The 18,684-nt window shown below is 33.9% G+C and overlaps 1 protein-coding gene across 1 annotated transcript; it reads left to right on the forward strand.

The window, feature by feature from the left end:
• Positions 1-340: 340 nt before the first annotated feature.
• On the forward strand, positions 341-18,359 carry LOC113564239. Its single transcript, XM_026979830.1, has 4 exons — positions 341-1,034; positions 7,053-7,135; positions 9,474-9,531; positions 18,104-18,359. Exons 1-4 carry the CDS (start codon positions 1,000-1,002, stop codon positions 18,357-18,359), a joined length of 432 nt encoding a protein of 143 aa, XP_026835631.1. The 5' UTR covers positions 341-999.
• Positions 18,360-18,684: the final 325 nt, after the last annotated feature.

Here is an 18,684-nt window from a genome sequence, read left to right on the forward strand (position 1 = left end):
GACCGGCTAATATTTTGAATTGCAGATTGGAATATGTTTATCAAGCCAATACCTACCGATACGCTTAAACAAATTTGTCTTTTTTAATGGGTCATTTTAAATGGTGCAACAAATTATAACCAAATAAGGGTGTGAAATGCATCCAAATGTAGACATATTCGTTAAAAATATGCTAATTAGAATACAATATACCAATTAGTTATACAATTTTTAAGAAATTCAAGCAATTGCCAAATTGCGAACCGCAGATGCAACCCCGTCAACTTAAATTATTGAAACGTAACCTAAACACGTTGTATGCATATATTGCTGTAACACCGGTCTCTCACTGTGACGTTAAACAGAGCCAGAAAAAGCAAGCTCAATGTTCAGTTTGTTTCAGTTAACTCGCGGAGAAACTTCGTCGGGGCAAGAGCTTAAACTTTAAAGAAAAGTGAAAAGTCGTGTTGCTTGTTGGCTTGTTTTGGTTTTTCGGGCTAAGTGTCAATGTGCTAATGAGATAGATTGGATGATGTGCCGCATTCGAAACACCCATTTTATTCTTCTCCAATTGCATACTGTTTTATACATAGCACAATGCTATTAACTGTTATGATTAAATATTTGCATTTTGAAATATATTAAAATGGGAGTTTAAAAGTTCGTTTACTCTGGTGAAAGTGTGCTAACGGTTTTGTATGCCTTCAAATACTGCCGTGACGAAACACAGTCTCAGCAATAGCAATACTGCTGGGCCTCAGAAAACTTATCTCACTGCAAGTCATATGCATAGGGTATTAAGTGCAACACAATATATTTAAAAATTAACATGCGGCTTTAATGATTTGAGTATTTGTGTACGTAAAGCGTGTTCTACTATTCATAAACTTTTGACTCCCTTTATACACCTAGTACGAATAACCCGAATAAAAGAATAAAGGAAAAGATTTTGGATTATGATTCCATATAATTTTATGAAATTATACAATAACTGCAATCGATTCGGTAAAAGATATTTAGATGAAATGTAATTTTTACGTTCTGCGCCGATGTTTGTAAGATAATGGTACATTTTTATTATTATAATAACTCATTAATTTATATTTCAAGGATAAAAGCAGTGTATTACACTTCGGCAACTCGAACGAAGTTTTCTTTATTAATATTTATTTCATGCAAGAAACAAGAAGGAAGCTAACGGTGTAAAACCAAAACACATATGTTTACTAGATTATAAGTACACAATATTGATCGGATCCCTCTTCTTTTATCTTTTATCGCATCTTCTTTGTGTAAAATATAAAATATATATAAACGCTGTAAATGAATATGGTCAATATGGCAAAAAAAAAGGAATCCAAAACTGTCACTGAAACTGATATCTGAAACTCTTTCTGTTACTCTTGTTTTCTTTTGGAAATATATGTTACAATAGTCAGATATATTATATTATTAGCTCTGAACACTTCAAAAAGTACTAGCCGAGTCGATCGATACATATGTATATCCGTCTGTCAGGCCGTCTGTGCGACCGTGTGAGGTGAAATTTATCATGCAAGTTGTGTGACACCTACGCATTGCGAGACTGTGTCAAAATGTTCCTCCCGAACGGCCAGGTATACACATAGTTATGTATTACACCTTTTTCGGTTGGCAAAAAGGTTACAGGGTGCTTTGCGTTAGGCAAAATTTACGAAGTTGGACTGGATTGGAGAGGAAAACAAATGTTTTTATTTAAGATTTTTTTTTTCATATGAACCTCTACAATGAATGTCAATAACCAAATAAGGCAGAACAAGTTTTTGGTTGATCGTAATTTCAACGTAAAAAATGTATATAACATTTATATCTTTAACTAATGTTTTTAAAAGCCAATTATAGAAAAACTGTTTCTGGTTCAGTAAATTCTTTAAGCCCGACCGTCATTTTGTAATAAACCATTTTTGTTGGTCCCGTCGATTTAATTATACCAGTTAGTTGTAGAAATTTTACAATTCTACAAAACTTATACAAGAGTAGAAGTTGAACAATATGTAACAGGAAATGGGAAAATAAAGTATATATATTTTTGATCAACCTTCACTTTCTCTCTTGTTATACGCGATAGTCGTGGAGTAAAAGGGTACACTAGATTCGTTGAAAAGTATGTCACAGGTGGAAGGAATCATTTCCGACCCTATAAAGTATATATGAATATATATACGTATTCTTATGTAACAGGTAGAAGGAAGCTTTTCCGACTATAAAATGTATATATATTCTTAATTAGGAACTATAAACGCTGGAAAGTTGAGATAAAACATCCAGATTCCCCAGACATAGACGCAGTTTGTTTACTGATGTTGCCACGCCCACACTTTTAAAAAATATTTTGATATTTATAAACGTTACTCGCACAGTAAAAGGGTATACTAGATTCGTTGAGAAGTATGCAACGGGTAGAAGGAAGCGTTTCAGGCTATATAAATTATCTTTCCGTCTGTCTGTCCGTAGGTATAAACATCGAGATCTTAGGGACTGGAAGATAGTTGAGAATATGCTTTTGATGATGTTGCCACGCCCACTCTAACACCCACTAGCCGCGCAAAACTGTCACTCCCACACTTTTGAAAGATGTGTTGATATTTTTCCATTTTTTGATTAGTCTTGTAAGCTTCTATCAATTTGCCACACAATCGTTTTGCCACGCCCACTCTAAAGCCCAGAAACTGTTCAACTCTGTCTCGCCCACACTTTTAAAAAATGTTTTGATATATTTTCATCAGCCTTGTTCTATTAATTTACCTAAAAACTTTTTCTCACGCCCACACTTCTTCCGATCTTCCCAATTTGTACGGATATTACAGAAAATGTTAAAATTGCTCGTTCGCACTTTCACTATGATGACTTTTTAAGACAAATTCGATCGGTTAAGCTCAATTGATGCACCTACTGATTCATATACATACTTTACTTTACAAATTATTCTTAACTAATTACATTTTGAATTTCCCAAAGTAAATAAATAAAGAAATCTTAATTGTTAAATCAAAATTAGTAAGAAATATCCCTCTCGCCAAAGGAGCAAGTTTAATCTGTTGTTCCTTAACCAATATGGGGCTAGGACGTCTTAAAAAGTTTACTTTTGTATTACATTGCTCCGTACAAAAACTACCTGGCATGTTGCAAAAATAAGTTCTAAAACAATTTAAAACTTCCCATCATCTAAATAATGTTTCTGCCGTTTCTAACATGGAATTTCGCTCACCTGTTTGCTGATTCACTCCAATATTGACTATGTTTCAGTTCAATCTGGATACTTCAAGGGATGCTACCTCGTTAGGTATCTGAATTCCGCCAAGTTACTCGACTACATTTTCCCTTTTCTTCTGCATATTTTCCGCTCATATCCATGCGTTCTATAAAATCCGGTACTTTTCTTTTCCGAAATAGCCTGTTTCGTAATCTCAACTAAAATAAAGATTTTAAGAAATTGTATGAAGCTAACATTAATAGCATTACTTTAAGTATTCAATTTATATTTCGCAAACAATATTGGTCTATTAAACTTATATTTAAGTTTAACTTTATCTATGAAATTGAAACAAATTATTTTATAACTTAAACAACTAAATAATAGACTAATGTTTTAAAACTCTAAATATTTGATTACAAACAAAATTAGAATTCTTAAAAATCTCTAAAAATTCGTTTCGACCTTAAATCTTGGCGTTTAATTATTGTTTGAAACAATGATATATTCGATAAACGCCACTTCTATTCATCCTCAATTCCATGCTTTAAAAAGTTATAAAAAATTTAAAATTAATATTAGTTTCTCCTCAAAACAAATACTTTCCTTGTAGAGCATAGTCTATTTAAGATATCCAGAATTGTGCAAAATCGATTAGTTGACGCCCACACTTCTTTTTTAATTTGTCGTGCCAATTTTAATATATCAAAAACATTTTAGCCACGCACACTTAAACGCCCGCAAATTTTAAAAACATGTCACTCTCATATTTTTCTGGATACCTGTTACTTAGCTAGTGTTATTGCAAACAAGAAATTGTGTTAGGGGGTTCGTAGAAAAAAGTTTTTTTGAAAATCAATAAAAATAACACAATAAAGTTTTAAGAGTGTCGTATTAAAAAATAAAGTCGCGTTCATCGACTATCAGATAGTGGTAGTGCAAATGAGAAATGTCAACATTTTCTGGAATATCGACAGATATTGGAGAGAGTATAAGAAATTAAAAAATAAATGTACAATTTTTTAAAGAAATATCAAAAATTTTTGTGGAGTGTGGAGAAATGTTTTTTGGCAAACTTATAGAAATTTACAAATTATATACAAAAATGAAAAATATCAACAAGTGAGGGTTGACAGTTTTGGTCGGTTTGTGGGCGTTACAGTGGACGTGGTAAAAAGTTTTTCTGCTAATCGTTAGAAATTTACCAATCTAACAAAAATAATGACAAAATATTTAAGCATTTTTCGAAAGTGTGGGCAGTTCTCCGCGGTTTGTGCAAAACAGGCACGCGCAGACTTTTGAAAATTATTTTAATTTTTTTTCATTTTATTATTGTTTGTCTCCATTTCTACCGATATGTCGGAAAAATGTTAAAATTTCTCTTTCGCACTTCCACTAACTGAGAAACGGGTATATGTTAGTCATCATTGTTTTTAATGTAATAAGCTGTTCTTATTTGGTACACACCATGTTTTCTTTTAAAATATAATTACTGCAGGGGTATTTAAGATTCGGCTTGGCGAAGCTAGCTTCTTTACTTTCTTTTTAATTATATGTAAACTTAAAACAGTAGTTGCAGCCTTGCTTTCTCTAGGTAAGACTTCTGCAATTTACCAAGGCCCAATGTCGCGTTTTCTTCTTTTGTACATTTCGGCAACGGACTTAAAATGTTACACAAGCGGCAGTTCCTTTAACGCCAATTAGTAGCGATGAGAGATTCTTTTAGCTCCGGTGATATAAGCAGCTATGACAAAGTTGATTCAATAATGCGTATCGGTACCGTGGAAAACATGAATAATGAATTTGAATGCTAACAATCAAAACTCTAAATATTGAATCGCATGTACATGCTGAAGAGGAACAGATGACGTGTTCCGATTTTAAGAACTAAATATAGTAAGTTATTTCGATAAGGCATTTTATTGCCTCATCCTGCTCTTCTATACTCTGCTTTAACGATCGTAAATAGCACAATCCCGTGAAATGTCCCATGTTTTTAAATCTAGCTTAAAGTCTATGGAACAAGAAAGCGAAACGAATGTCTGCAAAAAAACAATAACATCGAGCATCATCCAGCTCCATTCGGAGCTCGTGCACAACAGTCGCTACAAAGCGGCTAGCCATCACCATCTCCATGCAGTATAAATGTGATCAAGTTGTTCGCACCCATCCTAATATCAAGCAGAACTTGAAGGCTTCTAACTGCGGAAGAAGCCGCAGACTGTGATTTCGCGCCCGTGTCAGCGCGGTTTTGCTTTAACAAAAAAAAAAACATATAAATGTAACGGCAAAACGTTTTTGGTATACCTACAGAAACTGACAAATAATGAAGGGACAAATAATAAATCGAAAAAAAATCAAAACATTTTTCAAAAGAGTGGGCGTGGTAGTGGGCGTGGTAAAAATAAACGTTTTATGTTTTCCAATGCATTACCGAGAATCAGAAGATTTTAATAATGACGTGTATAGGGATTACTACTTTAAAAAATAAAAAGAAGGGTTGTATTTCTTCAAAACAGAATTTTTAATTGTGATATGCTCTTTACAGAAAGGATATATGAACTCCGACTTGGCAAAGATAGGTGTATTTTTTAAAAATACTTACAATTTTATAAATAATTTCAATAATTTCAAATAATGACAAATACAATTAAATTTGTTAAGTATAAATACTTATTTGCTATATGCTCATAAATGTCATTCTTGAACCTTTGCAAATAAAGTTTTAATTTTTTTCAGCAATTATGTTGTAAAGGGGTCTTTTCAACACAGGCGATGTGGCTACTATCGCTAAGAGTAAAGTAGTTTTATAGAATCAGAATTTTGTCTCTGAGTAGTATAACAAGATAGAACCCTATAGTCGAGTTCCCCGCAATAGAAAAAATGTACAAGACTAATTCAAAAACGAAAAAATATCAAAACATTTTTCAAACGTGTGGGTGTTGCAGTTTTGGGCGGTTTGTGGGCGTTAGAGTGGGAATGGCAACAACATTTAAGAAACTTGAATTTTATTTCAATGTCTTTGGTGACAGCTTTGGATGGTTTGTGGCCGTAAAATCAAATATTTTTTGTCTTCACCACGTTTATTTGATATATTCTTTGTACGTTTGCATACGTTTTGTACGATTGAATATTTTGCAAAAGAGCATTGTAGTCAAGAAGACTGATCAATAAGGTATTTGTAGCCATTTTCGTTGGTTTCCATAGCGTATAGCATAGCATAGTATAGTTGACCATCTTTTGATTTGAAAATTTTTCTATTTATTTATTTATATCACATTTATGAAATTTTTGTCAAATTCTCACTCGTAAAGATAAAAGGCTATGACAACTATGGCTTTTTAAAGTTATTTTCTGTTCACGTGTTACTTTTGTATATATCTTAATGCATTCAGGAAAATGTATAATGATCTCTTAGAGTAAAGCCGTTTTTAGCATTAGTATGAGTAGTATAACAAATGAAATTAATGAGTAGGAAGTATGGGTATTAAAAGGGTCTTCGTTTTGGGCGAACATCTTTTTATTACCCAAATGTTTGTTGCTTGTGTTTTAGAGGTAGTCCAGTCTACTACCTGTTGACTTTTTGCTGACACTGTACGACATTAAAAGTTAATTTAAATGGAATCGCATCAATTATATATACATTATGTAATTTTGAGCCGTGTACTATACGGTCGATTAAAAGACTTAAATAGCAAGCTAAATAGATAAAAAGTCTATTAGGCTGAAGCCCACGTACTGACCTGACGTCGCGACAAATGGTTTAAAATAAAAAAGCCGGTGTAGAACCTAAGTAGTCCAAGTCCGACACCCACTAGATTAAAATAAACTTCTTTTTTAGCAACATGCTTTCAAAAATTGCATTGTTTCTTATTATCTGGAGTTGCGGCACATTGGCTGCGGACATCCTAATGGCTACACAAGGTAAGAATAGTTTAAGACTATATACATTCTGTTAGTCAATAAGAAATGATAAGGTTTGACTTTTGAGATACCTACAACTTAGTTTATTAGTAAAAAATCTAAAAAACCTTTAAATTGCTTACCCAATTATATTAAATGTTAAATTTTTTAAACTTTTATATATTCACTTTTAATTTATATGCGTCTTTAATGAGTTATTACTTTCGAATGCCATGCCATTTTAGGCTACCAAAAACAGGTGATTTTACAGTTGATTTTGATATAATCTCATCATGTCATAAATAATATTAAGTGTTTCCTTAAACTAAACTATGAAACTTTATTCTCTTAGATTGATATATACCAAGGGTGACCATACCACCGTATTTTAAGCTTATATACAATGATATGGACAATACATAAAACAAAATTAATTCTTCATTTCATTTTGAGTGTTCTTTAAGTTGGGCAAGAACAATGCCATTGTCCAAAGATCAAAATTGGTAGACTAAGGAGTATTAATTTTTGATGCCGGCAAAATATTTTCCACCTCATAGACAAATTTTTTTTGTATTACCCGTTACTCGTGGAGTAAAAGTATATAAAGTATATATATTCTCGATCAGGATAAATAGCCGAGTCTATCTGGCCATGTCCATCTGTCTGGCCGTCCGTATAAACGTCGAGATCTCAGGAGCTATAAAAGCTAGAAAGTTAAGATCAGGCATGCAGATTCCATAGACATAGACGCTGATTCTGCGCAAGCTTGTTTATTATTTTGTTGATGTTATTTTTTTAACGGCCACAACCGCCCAAAACTACCACGACCAAACTTTTGAAAAATGTTTTGATGTTTCCAATTTTTTAATTGGAAATTTCTATTAATTTGCCCTAAAACTTTTTGCCACGCTCACAAACTGCACAAAACTTTTACCCCACACTTTGTAAAAAATGTTACAATTTTTAAATTGTATTACTTTTTTCGCAATTTATACCGATATTCCAGAAAATCTTGAAATTTTTCGTTAGCACTTCCACTGTTATTTGATATCCAGCGAACTGGACCATTCTGTCATTTTTGTTTATTTAAACCAGTGAAAGTGACATATCCGAAACAATATATAGTGCATATTCAAACTCAACAGTCGAGTCAACGAGCTTTAGAATTTCTGCATACAACGAAAGTCTTCGTTGGTCTAGTTATTCAAAACATTATACAACGTTTATTTACTTCTAAACTTTACTTTATCTAATTTTGTAAATAAAAGTGATTTAAAAACATAAGTATACTAAATATTGATTGTCATTAGTTATACTCATATTGTAGATACTATACGAGATACGTTTCAAAAGCGTCTAACAGTTATAAGGAAGCGTTTTCCCTATAAAGTTTACATATTCTATATCAGTATGACGAGCAGAGTTGATATAGCCATGTTCGCCTGTTCGTCAGTTTGATCTGTCTGTCCGTATGAGCGCTGTGATTTGGGAACTGTAAAAGCTAGAAAGTTCAGGTTTTACTGACGCCTACGCTCTGCAGTTATAAAAACTGTTAATTTAAATTAAATTTTTTTAAGAAAAAAGATAGAATGCTATTGTCGAGTTCCCTTTACTCAGCTAGTGCTAGTGGAAGTGCTAACGAGAAATTTAAAAATTTTCTGTAATATCGGTAGAAATTGGGGAAAAAATAATTCAAGCAAAAACAATTTTTTAAAAGTGCGGGTGTGAGAGTTTTGTGCGATTTGTGGACGTCAGAGTGGATGTGTCAAAAAGTTTTATGAGAAAAAATATCACATTTTTCAAAAGTGTAGGCGTGACAGTTTTGGGCGTTGGTTTGGGCGTGACAAAATTTTTTTTTGCAAATCTATAGAAATATACAATACATAAAAAAAAACTAAAAAAAATATCGCATTTTTCAAAGGTGTGGCCGTGACGGTTTAGTGCGATTTGTAGGCGTTAGAGTGGGCGTGGCAACATTTGGAAATAAACTTGCGCTGCGTCTAAGTCTCTGAAAGCTGCATGCTTAATGTCTAGGTTTTGTAGTTCCTGAGATCGATGCGTTCATACGGACAGACGGACGAACAGACGTAATGGCCAGATCGACTCGGCTATTGATCCTGATGAAGGATATATATACTTCATATAATCGGAAACGTTTTCTTCTGCCTGTTACATACTTTTCAACGAAGCTAGTATACCATTTTACTCTACGAGTAACGGGTATAATAAAACATGTTTTCGAGAGCTTCTCTCTCTTCTCATTAAACAATGAATACCCTTATTTTTTCACCTTGAGCGTATAATCTAAGATAAACCTTACTCGTGTACAAATTAAAAATATATTTTTTAAAATTTTCAGGCGGAACGAAGTCACACAAGATACCATTCTGGGAGTTAGCTAAGGGATTAATATCCAGGTATATATGAAATAAGAAATTATTTAAAATTTGTTTGTATCCTATAATGTAAAAAGAATTTTTTTCTTTTGGGACGTTTGTTTTCTTTAAAACTCGATTAGCGGTATTTAAGTGTGATGTCAGTTACTCGTATTTTTAAAGGGTATACTAGATTCGTTGAAAAGTATGTAACAGGTAGAAGGAAGCGTTTCCGACTATATAAGGTATATATATTCTTGATCAATAGCCGAGTCGATCTGGCCATGTCCGTCCGTCTGTAAGTCCGTCCGAATAAACGTCGAGATCTCAGGACAGTCTCACAAACTGCCACGCTTACACTTTTGCAAAATGTTTGGAGATTTTTTCAATTGTTTTAATAGTCTTGTAAATTTCTATCGATTTGAAAAAAACAACAAAAATTTGCAAACTTATGTGAAATTTTATTTTATTTAACTTTTTTCCCGCAAAATTCTACCGAAAATGTTAAAATTTCTCGGTCGCACTTGCACTACCTAAGTAACGGAACTCGACTATAGGATTCTCCCTTATTTTTTTATGTACATTACATTTCATTTATTCATTTTATTATGTACATTAGGACAGCATAAGTTTCCGTATCATTAGCAAATTTAGAATTTAAAAATATTATTAATAATGTGCTACTTACTTGCAAAATACTAACCTATATTTTAAAGCCGTTCTTAGACAACAGAAATCACTGACGATATTAAAAATTCAAAATTGAAAATGCAAGTAATGAGAAACGCAACAATAATGCTACGCACTTTTTTGTATGGTTTTTTTTCGATTTCGTTAATTGCGTTTTGTAAGAACCGTTTGTTCAAATTTGATTGCCCTTCTTACTATGGCTGTAAAAATATAGCGTCAGGCAATGTAGGAAATCATATGATGTACACATTTTAGAGAAAATATTACGTATATATTATATATTAAATCCTCAATCATTCCCAATAGGTGCAAATGTAGATATATTAACAAATTTATATATAAAAATTTAACATTCACAAATTTAAAAAAAGCACATTAATCAAAATATATTATAAAATTATATTATATTATAATTGAAAAAGATGCTAGTAATTCTACAGAAACTGTGTGTAGCTAAAACATAGTTACGACTTGTAATTGTGATTGAGAAATTTAGGCTTCTTTTTTTTTATTTTCATTTTTCAAAAACCGTTTGTTCAAATAGCTTGCCCTTCTTGGCAATGTAGGAAATCAAAATGGACACATTTTAGAGAAAATATTTCACATATGTATATTATATATGAAATCCTAAATCATTCCTAAAAGGTACATATGTACATGTCGGAGACTAAGTTGTTCTAAAGTATTATTATTTTAATATAACCGAAATTGTTATTATTAAGTCATGTTTAGAATAAAGTGCTGGGCACATTTATCAAGAGAGCGAGCCGTTATTGAGAGAGCATCGTTTGTAGGTATACTCAAATGAACATGTGGTTGTAGCTTTGTATAGTTTCGTATCAACGAAATGAGTATGATGAAATACTTAAGAAGTGGCGAAATCGAAGTAAAGCTTTGAGAGAGAGCGTCGCTCACAGAACACACAGGCGACTTGCTGGGCCTATCAATATGGACGCAGAAGAAGAAAAAGAAAACCGAACCCAAAACCCGTCATCAGAAGTTGGATCGGCCTAATCCCAAGATCTCTCGAACGATTAGTGGCGTGCATTATTTAAATCTCAAAACAAAACTTTTATGGAGTTATTTTAATCTATGCAGACCTCCAAAATGAAGGCGCAACTCAACAAAGTGACTCTACCGAAGTTTAAACGAAGTTGCAAATGCGGACGCAGCTGCATGGCGCAAAATAATTAATGCAAAAATAGGTTGGATGGAAGTAACCAGTAACAGACAAGTAACAGCATTACTATTAAAGTGGAAAGAAATTAACAATGAAGAAATTGCGGTATCGTTCGTCCAGTTTTCCCTATTAAAAGACAAATTATCAGATAAGTTCATGGGAAAAAGAATTGATAATAACTGTATATTGATAATAAGAGCGAGTTTGTTTTATATAAAATTCATACCGTCAATACAGTGACTAGCATTGCCTATATGAATTATATGGATTTCATAAATAGAGATAGTAAACTGGGTCAGACCGACAAGACTGAACTTGCAGAAATATTGAAATCCTATGCACCAAAATTTATAAATGGTATGTCAAGTAACCGTGTTACCACAGGTTAATTAGAGATCCGTTTGATTGATGCCAATAAAACCGTAGTGAGGCGTCCATATAGGTTAAGTATTGAAGAAAAGTTGTTGGTAATAAATAAATTCAGGAACTTTTAGCTTCAAATGTTATACGCCTAAGTAGTTCCCCGTTTGCGAGTCCAATGTTGTTGGTAAAGAAAATGGATGGCAGTGATCGTTTGTGCATTGATTACCGCGAACTAAACTCTTCTTTTCCCTTGATATCAGACCAAATTGATAGAGTGTGTGGAAGCAAGTATTTTACAAGCCTCGATATGGCGAGCGGTTTCTATCAGATACCAATAAAGCCAGAATCGATAGAACGCACAGCCTTCGTCACAAAAGAAGGACAATATGAGTTCGCAGCCATGCCCTTTGGCTTAAAGAACGCTTCATCTGTGTTTCAGCGAGCCATAATGAAAGCTTTAGGTGAGATGGCGTACTCATATGCTGTAGTCTATAAAGATCATGTTCTGATCGTAGCTGGAACAAAGGGGGCGGCTTTTGTTAGATTAAAAGATGTGCTGCAAAAGTTATCTAGTGTGGGATTTTCGTTTAACATGAGCAAGTGCTCATTTCTGAAGACGAGCGTTAAGTATCTTGGCTACAAAATTGAGAATGGCGAAATAAGACCAAATCCACCCAAAATTCAAGCATTGGCTGCATTGTCGCCGCCACAAGCAGTTACACAACTGAGACAGTTCATTGGCTTTTCGTAATTTTTCCGACAATTTGTTCCACGCTTTTACGAGCTTATGAAGCCATTATACTTACTTACATCATAAAATAGCCAATTTGAATAGCATGACAGACATGAGCAGGTGCGCCAAGAGAAAATATCAACTCTAGTCAGTGACTCCGTAATAATCATTTATGACCCCAAGTACCGGGTTGAACTGCACACTGATGCTAGCGCAGACGGTGCCATATTGATGCACAAAATTGATGGTAAGCCAAGAGTCAAAGAGTATTATAGTAAGAGCACTACAGATATAGAGTCAACGTATCACTCTTATGATTTGAAACACTTGCTGTATACAATGGAGTAAAACATTTCCGCCGGTATCTACATGGCCGCCCATTTGTGGTTTATACAGACTGCAATAAGGTAGATCGTATAAGTTTGAGATTGAGTATAGAAAAGAACAGAGTATGGCACATGTAGAGTTTCTGTCTAGGAATCCACTACCAGATGCTAAACGCTCTGACGTCACTAAGGTATCTGAAGTTCGTGTAGAACTGATAACTGTTTGCTTGCGGAACAGCATAGGGATGAAGAAATTTCTGAAACTGCAAAATAACGAATTGCAACACGAAATAGCAAAAACGTACGAACTAAGATCCGAAATAGGCCGAAATATCCCTAAGGCCGAAATAGGTCCCTACGAGTAATACTACGAGCATTCATGTGATCCATAATAAACCATGTCCATGAAGCTATTATGCACTTGGGATGGGAAAAGACCTTGGATAAGGTATACACGCAGTATTGGTTTCAAAATATGTCCAAATATGTGCGAAAGTTTGTAGAGAATAGCATTAAATCGGTATACATATTACTGCAACGGGTGCTAGTCGCGCAAACGGCCAGGTCGAGCGCGTAGCACTCTGAAGGCTATGCTAACAGCTGTAGAGACGAAGGTTCAATTGGCTATGAATTGCACGGCTAATCGAGTCACAAAAATTAGTCCTTTGGAATTGGCAAGGAAGCTTGACCAATGGGCATGATGCCATTAATAGAAGAAGAAAAGGTTGATATAGAATGTGTTAGGTATTCGACCTTGCAAAACATAACAAGAAATTCTGAATATGATTAGCATAGATTTGATGAAAATAAAGGCAAAATAGTACGATATGATGTAGACGACAATGTCTGGCTCAATAACGAAGAACGGCACCAAACCCGAAGTTTAGGAGTCCATTTGTAATAACGGAAAAGCTTGATGGTGACCGATGTATATGTTGAGATCTTTGACGAGCAAAAGAACGTGTAAGTATGTCCACGAGAAGTTAAGGTCGATGTCTGTTAAGGTAGATGCAGACCAATGCGAGAGGTCGCCGACTGAGGCACTCGGAGATACCATAGACTCTGGTTCACTACAGCTACAGCTACACCATAGAGTTATCTCCGCACTTACTATGTGGCGAGGGCTATGTGGGACCAGAGGGACCATGACGCATTCTGATGCGTGAGAACGTTGCAAGAAGTGCAGCAAGAGCATAAGAGAGAGTGAATTGATAGAGAGTTGAAGAGAGAGAGAGAGAGAGAGAGAGATTGGTGGCAAAAGATGCGTTACTGTTTGAAAAAAAGAAATAAAATCAGAAAATATGAATTAAGAGCTTGAGCAAGGCAAGGGATGCCGATATGTTGTTTTTATGAAATTGAATAAAAATTAAAGAAATTATTATGTTGAGTTAAAAAATAAATAAAACGAATGGAGAAAGAAAACGTTATGTTATATGAAAGGAACTATGTAATGCGACAAAACACACGAGGACGTGTGCATGTCAGGAAGGCCGTGTCGGAGATTAAGTTGTTCTAAAGAATTATTATTTGAATATTAAGTCATGTTAAGAATAAAGTGATGGGCACATTTATCAAAAAGAGCGTGCCGTTATTGAGAGAGCATCGTTTGTAGGTATAATCAAATGAGCATGGCGTCTGTGGTTGTAGCTTTGTAGAGTTTCGTGTCAACGGAGGATGATGAAATACTTAAGAAGTGACGAAGTAAAGCTTTCAGAGAGAGCGACGCTCACAGTTAGTCTGGTGAGAAAGATCGAAAGGAGAACACACAGGGGACTTGCTGTGCCTATCAAGATGGACGCAGAAGAAGAAAAAGAAAACCGAACCCAAAACCCATCGTACATATATAAAAAATGTATATTAACATTCAAAATTTTAAAAGAGCACTTCTTAAAATCCAAATATAATTAAAAAAGATGCTAGTAATTCTACAGAAACTGTGTGTAGCTAAAACATAGTTTCGACTTGTAATTGTGATTGTAAAAATAAGAACCATCGGCAAACTCTTGATAATACCCGTTACTCGTAGGTTAAAAAAGTATACTAGATTCGTTGAAAAGTACGTATCAGGCAGAAGGAAGAGTTTCCGACCATATAAAGTATACACGTGTATATATTCTTGATCAGTAGTGGAGTCGATCCGGCCATGTCCGCCTGTCCGTCCATATGAACGTGGAAATTTCAGGAAATGCAAACTCCAGAGACATAGACGCAGCGCAACGTTATTATATGATGATGCCACTCTCACCTTAACGCCACTTAACTGCCACTCCCACACTTTTGAAAAATGATGTCCTATTTTTTAATTTTTTTTTATCAATATTGTAAATTTCTATCGATTTGCAAAGGAACTTATTGCCACGCCCAATCTAACGCGCACAAATCACCCAAAACTATCACGCCCACACTTTTAAATAAGTGTAACATTTATTTTTATTGTTTTTCGCAATTTCTACCGATATTCCAGAAAATTATGAAATTTCTCGTTCGCACTAGCGGAGTAACGGGTATCTGATAGTCGGGGAACTCAACTATAGCATTCTCTCTTCTTTGTTAATATTACTTACACAATTTGGAAAAACATTGTATTAAGAAACTCGATTTTAAAGGTAAGCTTTCAAACCTCCCAGAGTTTATATTCATTGGATTGGATTCGAAAGAGTCGAGGTACGTCCATATACTCCACTTCCAATGCGCTGTAACTGCTGCAAAGTTCTGCAAGAACGCATCTACATAATTGCAGCCTTAAAATTCATTACAGAAGGAGAAACATGTACTAATAAGACGAACTGCAATGATAGCCATCTAACGGATTACGAACATCACGCTCGAAACAGACAGGGTTTTCTGTTCAGCAAGAAAGTTCAGGCAATAAAGATATTTCAGTCAGTAGATAACTTTACAGCCTGGTCCATCTAAAACAAACGTCGTTACGATAGCTCCCTATAATGATCGACTGTTGAATTAACCTGCAATTATACGAGTATGTACGCCAGCCACAACCATCCACTGGCTCCCAAATCCCTTAAGAAACCAGTCAATGTGATGTTAATACTACAGAAAGAAATGAGCTTTGCTTTTCCGTTGAAAAGTATGTGACAGGAAGAGTTTCCGACCCTTGAAGTACACTAATAGAAAAAGTGCACTCAAAAAGTCAGGACAACGCATCTTAAAGGCAACGCTACGGATCATAAATGCAAAACAACGCGCCATGAAATTTTTTCTTTCGCAATTTAAGCTTGATTTTATAAAATTACGGGAAATTTTTTCGTTGGCACCTACCCTGAAATTAAGGGCGAATTACCATGTATTTTCGTCGATCTTTCGGGAATTTTATTTGTGCATTAATTGTTGTGAAGACAAGAACATTACAACAGACGTAGACGATTTTTTTGAAAGAAATGGGAGACAAAGCCTTACTTAAGATTTTTTATGGTAAGTACATTCATTTAATTTTGTGTTTATCAATACGTAAGGTTATTTTTGTGAAAATAATAGAATATTACATATAATAATTTAAGGCTTCATATTCGTTCCCTTTAGAACAACAATTTTGCGTCTTAACGCTTAAATCGTTGAAGTCGGACTAGCTACGATGAATAATTCGCTTAGAGCTTGTTGGAGAAGTTGTCGAGTTTTTCCACCGGATGGAAAAATGGGAAAATTATATAAGTTATATCATTATGTCTGTTTTTTTTCCTTATATTCGTACAATTTCATCGCACATATGTATTTATGTATGCTTATGTATCATCGTCCGCCTTTGCAGCCCCCCTTAATAATAACACAAATATTAAATAATAAAATGTATATTAAGTCCAAGTATTATTTATTTATTTATAAAATTAAATTTAATAAAAATATATACAAAAAAATACATCTAATAAAAATATAAAAAAAAAAATTGATCTTTTTATTTGGGAAAAATTTTTTATAATATTTAATATTTTAAATATTAATTTAAAAAAAATTGCCTTTAATTTTAGAAAATGGTGACATTTTTTTTTAAATTGAGGGCAAGTTGGTAATGGCTACCTATAAAAAAGCAGCAGTACTGTAGTTTTTGTTTTTGATGACCATGCGGCAATTTTCAGAGTTCCCGTGACTTCTTCTGAATCCGAATTCGTATTCAGGAATAATGGAAAGTTCGTCCAAAGTTAACAACATACTCTTTAATAGTAAAATATGAAGGATTTTATTAACATATTCCCGAAAAACAGAATGCTTATGCCAAGTTTCCAAGCATGTTTTTCTTTTCCTTGTTGAAAAAAAAACAGTTGATATCAGAGCTTTTGTGTGTTGAGGGCCGAACGTCACCAGTCTTTACCACGTTAAGAAGTGTTTTTGATTGGTATCAGAAGTTTTTAAAGAAAATATATAAAAACTTATTAGTGTACCTTACTATCCTTACTCATCCTCATATTAAAAAAATTTACACTCAGAGAAAAAACCATTCCCAACATTCTCTATTTTCGATCTCAAAATCTAGCCAAGACGGATCATGTTCAGACCGAGATCGAACAATTCTCATGTTGCAAATGATTATCGATAATTCTTATCTATATTGAGAAAATATATTTTCGCTATATTTTTCGAGAAAAACCGATATCGGTATCGAGAAGAATCGATCTCGGTATCGGCAAGATCAGAACTAATTATCGAGAAGAATCGATCTCGCTTTCGAGACATATCCAAAAAAATGCATTTTACTTTACATAAATAGTACATTCTTTTTATATCTTAGAACATATCACGTTAGGTTAATAATTAGTATTAAATAAATAATTATACTATAATTAAACAAAAATTTAATACTCAGCAAAAAAAAGAATCGCTTTACTGTTCAACTTAAATTAATTTTAATAAATTTAAAACAAACTTTGTTAAGTACATACCCAGGTGAGGTTGCTTATGCATCTAGCGAGGTTGGGTTAACTTTGGATGGAGATTTCTTCTTAAAACCTTATGCAACAATAAAAATTTATTTAATTAATTTTTTTTTTTTGTCGTAAATAATTTTACCTACATTAGGATTTTAAGTAGACGGGCTTTCGTCTCGCCAAAAGCTTTGGTCGTCTAAATGACCAAAGCCATACGAGCAGCTGTTAACTGCAGCATACCACAAACAAAAATAATTATTCAGAAAGCCAAGATGCCATGGTGGATCTCTGAGTTTCAACAGCTCAAAGACCAAAAACAAGGATAATACTCTTTAGTTAAACAATCTGCAAACAATTAAAAATTTCCCCAAAAAAAAAAAAATGCCCAAATTATAATTAATTATAACTTATTTAGACCTGTTATTAACAAATTTCTATGCTTCAGAGGACACAATATTACCTTTCTAAGTGGATTTCCTGCTGATTTCAACATTGAAGGACTGCATGAGATAACACCAGCCGGCCTAGTTGAATATATCCACAACTATACCAATTGGGATCTTTTGGGCTCACGAATGGCTGGAGAAATGCCCATTAAGCCCTGGGATGGCCTGCGATACGCTTTTGAAGTAAGTTCGAAATTTAAACTGATTTTAGAGTATCAGGAATATAAAGAAGTGAATCGACCCTTTGCAAAATGATTATATTGATTAAAACTCCCTTTTATAGTATTACTGATAGCAAAATTCTAAACTTTACCTGCACAGTTTCTCAAAATAAAGGCCCTTCGGTTGTTACGACTGAACATTTTAACGGCTTGCATACATATTAATTTCGACTGACGGTTAAAGTCAAAAACATTAAGATTCCGTGTATCTCTGGGATGTAAGAGATTCACTCTTTTGATATTCGTCTCTCAGATCTGCAGAATTGCAGCTTTTTTTGTCCTCTTCATGTCGGTGAATTCATACTCGAAAATTAATGAATAAATTATAATTCAACTATGTATATTGCAGACATAGGGCA

The sequence above is a fragment of the Drosophila erecta genome, unplaced genomic scaffold, assembly GCF_003286155.1.
Source record: "Drosophila erecta strain 14021-0224.00,06,07 unplaced genomic scaffold, DereRS2 tig00000067-arrow-arrow-pilon, whole genome shotgun sequence".
Lineage (NCBI taxonomy): Eukaryota > Metazoa > Arthropoda > Insecta > Diptera > Drosophilidae > Drosophila > Drosophila erecta.

Bases quoted from the DNA above. Each gene is read 5' to 3' on its own strand.
- LOC113564239 (XM_026979830.1), top strand. From the start codon at position 1,000: ATGAAATGTAATTTTTACGTTCTGCGCCGATGTTT. The intron at 1,035-7,052 runs GTAAGATAATGG...CTTCTTTTTTAG, and splicing joins TACGTTCTGCGCCGATGTTT to CAACATGCTTTCAAAAATTG. The intron at 7,136-9,473 runs GTAAGAATAGTT...TAAAATTTTCAG, and splicing joins CATCCTAATGGCTACACAAG to GCGGAACGAAGTCACACAAG.